The sequence below is a fragment of the Lactuca saligna genome, chromosome 9 (assembly GCF_052625555.1).
Source record: "Lactuca saligna cultivar CGN05327 chromosome 9, ASM5262555v1, whole genome shotgun sequence".
NCBI lineage: Eukaryota > Viridiplantae > Streptophyta > Magnoliopsida > Asterales > Asteraceae > Lactuca > Lactuca saligna.
Window position 1 is genome coordinate 143,322,792 of NC_136425.1, and position 9,356 is coordinate 143,332,147.

Genomic DNA, 9,356 nt, shown 5'->3' on the forward strand with positions numbered 1-9,356 from the left:
TATGTGCTTCACTTCTTTTCCAGTTTTCTATTATCTATTAGGGTTAGCCGCTCAGGGTTAATTATTTTTCAATTATCCATTGATTACATAATACGGATTTTCAATTGTCAAATATTGAATACTTCTAAGTGGATTTTGCCTTTAAAAATTATGAATTTTGGTTGGATCAAACTTATGGAAGCAGTCAACGAGTCAAGCTGTCAAACATCAGATATTTCCATTAATTCATTACTTCTAGTATTTTGTTTGTCCATTTGAAATTGTCTTTGTGATTTACAAAAAACATATAGAATAAAGAAATTAACTCCGCCACTTATAAAGTTTTTTGTTTATTATTGTCGGTCTGAAGTCCGCATAAAGGATGAAGGTTTATAACATTAAGTATACTAAAGGCCAAAAAGCCCCCATAATTTGGATTTGATTAGAACCCAAAATGATTAAGTCACCTATACTTCTCCAACTTTTTTTTTAACTAATATATAAAAATAATTCAATGGCATCCGTAGATATACTGTTTCTTATCCACTAAGTATGTCTTGCTTTTATGTTTCATCTAAAATACATAAAAAAAAAAATATTTACATGACACATAAATTGGTAATAAGGTAAATACAAAAGTTGGACAACTAGAAGATATAGAAAACAAGTTATTTATTTTACTTATAGTTATCATCTTATGGTTCAGAACAACTTACTTAAGATAATTTGGTAGGTAAACAAATTTTAGTCGAAAACATATTTTTTCATTTTTTTTAGTTTTATAAATGAATATTATTAATATTACAAAAACTTTATAATATTAGAATAAGTTATATATTGCATTCTAACATTTAGATATTTAAGGATATGGTATTTAAACAATTTTTAACATATCCGTCACAAAAACTATTACTTCCAGCTTTTCTGGCCTACAGTCCATTATTGCTGTTTTAATCCAGTAATCCAATATAAGTAAATTTACATTTAATATTATTATTATTATTATTATTATTATTATTATTATTAACAATTAAATTGGTTTTTGTTTGTCAGTTTTAGACCCTACACTTACATTCATCGTTTCTCCTTAAGTTTATGTCAATATGTTTTTGTGGCCCTCCTAATTTGCTTCATTCTATTTTGAATTTTTTTTTAATTGACAGTTTTACAAATTTTTTTTTAATCAATATTTTTTTGATTTCCTTCTCTTTATTGCTTACTCATGAACGTTTTCTGCTTCGTGGTTGATGTTTACACATTCCACGTGTATTGTTGTTCCTAGGTTACTTTAACACTACCTGGGTTAGTCCACCGCCTCAACTACTGGATCTCAACTACGGGATAGCCTTCTACTGCCACCGCTCACCGTCACCTTATTGTATCTCTATCGCCTCTTAAATCCATAAAAGCAACCTCATCGATACTTCCTCAAGATCCCGATTTTCATCTCTTGCTCCAAAAGGTGTCGATTGTTCTCGTCTCTCATACTAACATTAATCCTCTTCTGCTCTACCACCACTGTCTTCGCCCTACAGTCCATTATTGTTGTTTTAATCCAGTAATCCAATATAAGTAAATTTACATTTAATATTAATGATATTATTATTATTATTATTATTATTATTATTATTATTATTATTATTATTATTAACAATTAAATTGGTTTTTGTTTGTCAGTTTTAGACCCTACACTTACATTCATCGTTTCTCCTTAAGTTTATGTCAATATGTTTTTGTGGCCCTCCTAATTTGCTTCATTCTATTTTGAAATTTTTTTTAATTGACAGTTTTACAAATTTTTTTTTAATCAATATTTTTTTGATTTCCTTCTCTTTATTGCTTACTCATGAACGTTTTCTGCTTCGTGGTTGATGTTTACACATTCCACGTGTATTGTTGTTCCTAGGTTACTTTAACACTACCTGGGTTAGTCCACCGCCTCAACTACTGGATCTCAACTACGGGATAGCCTTCTACTGCCACCGCTCACCGTCACCTCATTGTATCTCTATCGCCTCTTAAATCCATAAAAGCAACCTCATCGATACTTCCTCAAGATCCCGATTTTCATCTCTTGCTCCAAAAGGTGTCGATTGTTCTCGTCTCTCATACTAACATTAATCCTCTTCTGCTCTACCACCACTGTCTTCGCCCGTAATCTCCTTCGGTTTCCCGTTGCTTTTCAGAACTATGGTTTTCAATCGCAGCATAGAAGGTAAGCCCTATACTTTGACGACATGTCACTTCTCTTTTATGCATCTATGTCTACATATTAAACCTTCGATTTTGTTTTCATGAATTAACATTCTGCTTTTATTTGACAGTTAGCTTGAAGTATTTGACATGCCTTCTGGTCTTGGCTTCTTTGGCTAGGTTTTGGGGAATATGGGATTCTTAAGAATAGTTGGAACATCGTCAATATTGATGGCCGTCATAGCTACATCAACAGCTCTCGCTCTCAATTCCCTTTCCCCATCTTCATCCTCCTGTTACAATTACAATTTCACCATACCCTTTTTGAATTGGTCCTATTCAATCCCAAGTTGTTTTGACTTCAGTAAAACTCTCACCAAACCTCCTTCATCTGTTCCCATGGACGCTAAACCCACCCTAAAGGTTAGAACTGTTTATCTCAATCCATACAGCTACTTGATTTTGATCTTTTGTGATTGCAATTTATCGTTATATTAAGGTTTAATAGGGCATGCGCATCAGATGTTTGATGAAATGTGTCAGAATGTTTGATGTATATTGTGTTTTTTTTTTAATTTTTTTGTCTAATTGATGTTCAATTATGATTTGTAATGTAATCACTAGGTTGAAGAGGTTATTAACACGATAGACGTAGAGGTTGGTCATTCATGGATATTGCAAAGTATGCGACATTCACATGTTTGGTGAGTACTTTTGAAACCTTTTTTCTATGTCAAGATTACTAACGAGGGTATTATTGTAATATGTGATACAGTCGGCAGATGTGGGTGGTGTCTTTTAAGTTGAACCATAAAATCCAATTTTTTTTTTACAAATAGGCCACCAAATTACTTTTTTCTCACATCCAAATGCAATGAAGTTGTGTGTCTTTGTTTTACTATGATATTTATTTCCAATATCTATCACTCACAATATTAAATTAACGACTGTTGTCTTATTTATTGCAGCTTGGATATGGTTCAGCTTCCATAGAATTTCTATTAGGGTACTTTAACATGTTTATATTGGTATTTCCATATATACCCTTTTAATTTTATCAAGTTGTAAATTCTTATAGGTACCTTGAAGCTCAATTCACTTCCATCTCCGAAGAAGATGTTCAAAAGGAATCAGACTCTCCTCATCTCAAAATCACTAAAGTTGTTGAGAAAGTAAGATCGATATCCTTATTATTAGAAAAACTTATTTTAATTGGATATATAAGTTTCTAAAATTCGTAATTGTATTGTATTTGCGAGGTGTCATTAAGCTAAATAATTATTAAATAAACCAATTTTTGTAATTAAATTTTGTAATTTTTACAGATTCGCCATTTGTCAATGCCCCACTTTGGATCAATTGGCAAACATATTGGAGTCTTGCTTCAGATTTGGTCATATTCTACTAAATGGACTATGATTATTAAACATAATAAGTGGTTAAATAGGCAACACTTGAAATTCGGTCAGATTATCTATTTTGTATTCTTTCTTGTACTTTTGTGATCTTATTGCTACAACTTAATAAACTAATCCCAACCCTTGTGGGATGATTTTTTTCTAGGTTTGGTGCCTGTCACTTCCGCAATAAACAAAAACCCTTCTTTTGATGAACTGGTGATGTAAGTATGCATAACTGAGGTATGGTATTATCCCATTTTCTTTATACATTCAACATAAGTTGATGTATCTTCATTGGGTGAAATATTAGAGAGAGTGTGACTTATGTTGATTAATCTATACAAGCCGTTGATAACATCAACACGGTTAGTCAATTAAATTATATCCTTTTTCAATTCAATTAGGCTTTCTGTTTCCAATTGATTGGATATGTCTTTCTAGGTATTGTTGTCTCTGTCTCACCTCGAAGTCCGGGTTTCTGTCTTTTTACCATCCTTCAAACTAATCGCTTTTTTCTGTTTTTTTTAATCAATGAACCACGATTCATACTCTAATGATCGATCAAATAAAAGGCTGGTTTTATCTACGCTCTTTTTTAATTTTGTTAACTATTATATTCCTTGTGCAACTTTATTGTTTTTTCATTTTACCAAAAAAAAAAGTCGTGAGAACGACTAACAACACATGTTTTCTGTTTTGATCTTTTCTGAATTTATGGCTTTGCATAAAAATTTTGAGCTAGAAGCTTTAACATCAATTTTATAATAACTTTATCAAATATATGCTTTAAGAAATACAAAAAACTAATTACAGGTTGGATCATATATTAGTGTGTTAAAGGAGAACCAAGCCAACAAAGGTATGTTTATTGTTTACATTTTAATATTTTATCATTGGGAAATTATCATAAAAGCCCTTAAGTTTTCCAAAAAGTGACGGTTTTACCCTTGGATGAGTTTTGGGGTCATTAAAGTTGGATACTTTAATTAAACCTATCAAATATCTCATTTAACAAGTTGGACCCTTTGTAGCCGGTTACCATGTGCTGATTTGGCACTTAATTGACATGTTGGCACGGACGTTACTCCGTTACGTCCGTTTACCCACCACCTAATCTCACCCTTTCGCACATATACGTTCACTTTCTCATATTCCTTCAGAAAGTCGACATCATTCATCGCAAAATTTGGGCTTATGGTTTTTGAAGAAGATTAGGTTATTGGAGAGTCGATTTCACTAGGTATGTGTAATTTCTTTGAAGATTGTGCTTTTACAGTTCTTTGTTCTTCAAAGGTTAACGAATAATGAAAATATGTGTTTGTGTTTTTTTCTGGTTGTTATGATGGATTGGGATTCAGAACACGAAGGTAACACAGACCCATTTTTTGGTTTACGCGAGCCTTTCTCTGGTCTTAATGAGACGGATTTTGAACTTCATGGCATCTACATGGATCATGAACCAGACGAAGAGTTCATTACTCCACTGGACAAGTTTAAGGATGCATTTCTTAATGTGTTACTAACTGATGAAAATATTAGAAACTCTAGTTTGACTAATGATGTAAGAGCACAAGTGTATCATCGTGGTGACTTGGAAAGTGATGAAGATGAAGAAGATAAAGAACAGGTGATAAACAACTACAGATTACATGATCCAAAAACAAGATGGGACAAAATGGAACCAAAACTTGGTGACATTTTTGAGAATGTTACACAACTGAAGTTTTGTTTCCAAAACTACGCAGTCCACAATAGGTATCAACTCTATTTTGAGAAGTGTGACATTACAAGAATGCTTATAAGATGTGGCAAAAGAAATGAGGATAATTGTTGCCCTTTTAGACTATATGCCTCATGGATGTTCAATGAAAAATCTATTCAAATCAAGACTTTAGAAGCTAATCATGTTTGTGGTAGGAAGTTCAAACTTGGCTCTATGGTTACTCCTGAATGGATAGGTAGACACTACATAACTAAAATTGCAAATAAACCTAAGGTGAAGCTTAAAGAGATGATTACTGAGATCAGACAAAGGTTTAGGTGTGATGTGTCTATAGGCCAATGTCGTAGGGAAAAGAAATGGGCCAAGGAGCTAATTGAAGGTAAATTGACTGAACATTATGCCAGAATATGGGATTATGCACAAGAGTTGTTAAGATCCAATCCAGGTTCTACATGTAAGGTGTGTGTAACTATCAATCCATATGGGATAAACTATTTTCATAGGTTTTATATTGGTTTCAAAGCTATATGTGAAGGCTGGAAAAGAGGGTGTAGAAGAGTTATTGGTTTGGATGGGTGCTTTCTGAAGGGAGCAGTAAAGGGTGTGTTGTTGACAGCCATAGGTAGAGATGCCAATAATCAGGTCTACCCAATTGCTTGGGTTGTTGTCGATGTTGAGAATAAGGCTAACTGGACATGGTTTCTTGAGCTTCTAAGGGATGATTTAGATCTTGATAGTGGAAGAGGTTTGGTAGTGATATCAGATCAACACAAGGTAAAATTTCACATACTTGTCCTCTACTTAATTGCATAATTATCTTATTACATATGTGTCCTCTATTAAACTAATTAAATGGCTGTCTGGTAGGGTCTGCTTAAATCTGTGAAAGATATTATGCCTCATGTTGAACACATGAATTGTGCTAGGCACATTTATGCCAACTTTAGAAAAGCTTTCACATGTGTGGAGTATAAGAAGTTGTGTTGGGCTTCCTCTATGAGTTGCACAGCAGGTGACTTCAAGAGGCATATGGAAAGCATCAAGAAATTGAGCCCTTCTGCATATGAATACTTGATGTCAAAGCAACCAGAAACATGGTGTAGAGCCTATTTTGGAACAGACTACACATGTGAAGCAGTTGAGAATGGGATCTCAGAGTGCTTCAACTCAATAATATTGGATACTAGGAAAAACTTTTGATCACTATGCTTGAAGAGATACGGATTTATATCATGGACAGTTTTGCTTACATGAATGTGGAAAGTGAAAAGTGGAATTCAAATGTTTGTCCAAAAATTTTGAAAAAAATGAATAGATTTGGGAAAAATATGAGGTACTATTTTATGCTTTCTAAAACTTATCTTAATCATTAATTATTGTTACTAACTAGATACTTGATTGTAGGTTCTGGGGAATATTTCATAGTCAAGGGCATGTATTTGAGGCCAGAAGAGGGTGTGACAGTTATAAGGTGGACTTAGATGATATGACATGTTCATGTAGGTTGTGGCATTTGGCTGCCATCCCTTGTGTGCATGCAAATGCAGCAATTAATTTTATCCATCAAACACCAGATGCATACATCAATGCATACTTCTCTAAAGAGAAATTTAGGTAATGTTACTCAACAAACATTGAACTTGTTAATGGCAGCAATCTTTGGGCCCAAACTGAATACATTAAGCCATTGCCTCCAATGTCTAGGAGGATGCCTGTTAGGCCTGCTACCAAAAGAAAGAGGCATGCCAATGAGAAAAAGAGCAAGTTTTCAACAACAAAAGTGAAGGTTTCAAGAACTACCAGATGTGGTAATTTTTTGGAATATGGTAATAACAAGAGGGTATGAAAGAATGAGAGAAAACAATATGTGCCTCCCCCACCAAAGAAGACAGGAAGGCCAAGAAAACATCCCATCCCCCATGTGTCTACAAGCCCTAATCAACCAAATATCCCAAGTCAACCTTCATGCTCTAACATAGTGAGGAGGAGTCCAAGAAAACATAAACACATTGAGGATGATTCCCAAAAAACATCAGCAACAGCCAGCTTCTAAAAGATTAAGGAGAAATAGTATTGATGTACCAAGGAAGAAGTTGTGCACAAGGAGAGGTGGTGGGAGGATTGGTTCAACAACTATAGGTACTCAAGAGAGTGTGGTTCAACAAGTTCTAGTTGTTGATGAGGGTGAAAATGTGATGGGTGATAATGTGGCTCAAAGTGTGGTTCAACAAGTTCCAATTGTAGAAGAAGGTGTGGTGCAGGAAGAAGGTGTTGTGCAGGAAGTTCCAGTAATTCATATTCAAGATGGTCATATGATGCAAGAAGAAGAAAGTAGTCAAGCAAGTGTGATGGAAGGTAGTGACACTTTTCGGCAAGTAGGATCCAGTATTGGTAGGAAGCTTAAATCAATAAATGATGAAACTGAACAAGGTATTGATGCAATTTTAGAAGGGGTTAACTTCACAAACAAAACAAAGTCCAGTCCACTAAATGGTGACAATGAGGTGGAAGATAATCAGTTTATTGAGTTTACTGAGGGCAAAGAGGATGATATTCTCCCAAAGAAGATACAATTAGTACCTGAAGAAATTGCTGGTATGCTAGAAGCTGGTTATAGCATGGCAGAAATAGAAGCTATGCCAGGGGTACAAGTGGAATTGGATGATTCCCCACCAGTTGAACTGGAAAGACCTATTATCTTTTATTAATTAAGAATTTTTCTAGTGATTCTTGTGACTTAATTATAACTTTTTACACTAGGATGTAAATGATTTCATTGATGGTCATCATTCTGATGATAATGTTGGTTTGGATGGTGGAGTTGAAGGTGTTGGAGATGAAGCTACTGGTGATGGTGGTCTGGATGATGATATTGGTCTGGATGTTGGACCTGATCATGGTGCTGGATATGAAGCTGTTGGTGATGGTGATGAAGAAGGTCCTGGTGGTGGAGATGTTGATGATGGTGATGGGTCTGAAGGTGACGGTGATGAAGAAGGTCATGGTGCTGGAGATGTTGATGATGGTGAGGAAAACTAGGGTGATGATGAAGGACATCAGGTTGTCCCAATGGTTAGGAGGAGAACAAGGAAAACTTCTGAGAGGATTACCAAGATAAAGCTAAGGAAGGGTCTCTATGACAAAGATGGTGGTGGTTCTTCTTCTGTAAAGCCAATCAACTTGGAGTAGTTTATTAGCAAGAAGGGGGATGGGGGTGTAAGGGGAATGGTATAGGTTGCCACTTTTGTAAACTTTGTTTTTTGGCATTTTGATCGTAGCATGCATCCAATTGTTTATTTTCTTACCATTTAGGTTTCCTTTTTTGTGCATCGTTTAGTCATTTTGGTACAAATGGATGGCTGCTACATATTGGTAGTATGTAATTAAACTATATGTAATGGATACACCCCCTTCTATATTATGTTCAATCTTTTAGAATTGTTACCATTCACTAATTATTTCAGAAATATACCATTTTATGCAATGTTATTCAAACTTGCAAATAGACACCAATTGTTACCATTCAAACTTGCAAATACACACCAATTGTTCAGTCTTTTAGAATTGTTACCATTCACCAAAACACTTGTTACCATTCACCAAATGTTACCATTAAACAACTTGTACTACAAATTTATACCAATTACCATTTTAATTCAATCTAAAACAAAATAAACCAAATGTTACCATTCACCAGTTGTTACCATTCAGAAATTTATACCAATTACCAATTGTTAATTCAATATACTTACAAAACAAACCAACTTATACTCTAGTTAACATCCATACATTAGAAACATCCTTACATTATAAATTAACATCCATTAACATCCATACATTAGAAATTAACATCCATTAACATCATACATTAGAAATTAACATCCATACATTGCAATTAGCATCCACACATTACAAATTACAATCCTAACATTACATATACCTAACAAACTATCAAATACCATCAAAATCTCAAAAGCTACATATTTCAAGATCACAATACTGCTCCCTTCAGAAAAGCCACCCTTTACTGCTCCCTTCAGAAATTACCCTTTATTGCCATT

At 34.2% G+C, this 9,356-nt stretch overlaps 1 protein-coding gene across 5 annotated transcripts; it reads left to right on the forward strand.

Moving 5' to 3' along the window:
• Window positions 1-1,757: 1,757 nt before the first annotated feature.
• On the forward strand, window positions 1,758-8,718 carry LOC145018352 (uncharacterized). Of its 5 annotated transcripts, XM_078976247.1 has the most exons (10): window positions 1,758-2,194; window positions 2,304-2,595; window positions 2,797-2,876; window positions 3,141-3,178; window positions 3,251-3,344; window positions 3,498-3,636; window positions 3,736-4,812; window positions 4,931-6,069; window positions 6,163-6,628; window positions 6,700-8,718. In XM_078976247.1, the coding sequence occupies exons 8-9, from the start codon at window positions 5,020-5,022 to the stop codon at window positions 6,493-6,495; spliced, it is 1,383 nt and encodes a 460-aa protein (XP_078832373.1). In that variant the 5' UTR covers window positions 1,758-2,194; window positions 2,304-2,595; window positions 2,797-2,876; window positions 3,141-3,178; window positions 3,251-3,344; window positions 3,498-3,636; window positions 3,736-4,812; window positions 4,931-5,019; the 3' UTR covers window positions 6,496-6,628; window positions 6,700-8,718. The 5 variants fall into 4 exon arrangements, with proteins under 5 accessions (XP_078832373.1, XP_078832374.1, XP_078832375.1 ...); XM_078976248.1 differs by lacking the exon at window positions 3,141-3,178; XM_078976246.1 differs by lacking the exons at window positions 1,758-2,194; window positions 2,304-2,595; window positions 2,797-2,876; ... (2 more) ...; window positions 3,498-3,636; window positions 3,736-4,812 and having other exon boundaries at window positions 4,857-6,069; window positions 6,700-6,909; window positions 7,000-8,718.
• The last annotated feature ends 638 nt before the right edge of the window (window positions 8,719-9,356 follow it).

Coding starts and splice junctions, on each gene's coding strand:
- LOC145018352 (XM_078976245.1), top strand. CDS start 4,885: ATGTGTTTGTGTTTTTTTCTGGTTGTTATGATGGATTGGGATTCAGAA. Junction 6,070..6,162: donor TGATATCAGATCAACACAAG/GTAAAATTTCAC, acceptor GCTGTCTGGTAG/GGTCTGCTTAAATCTGTGAA.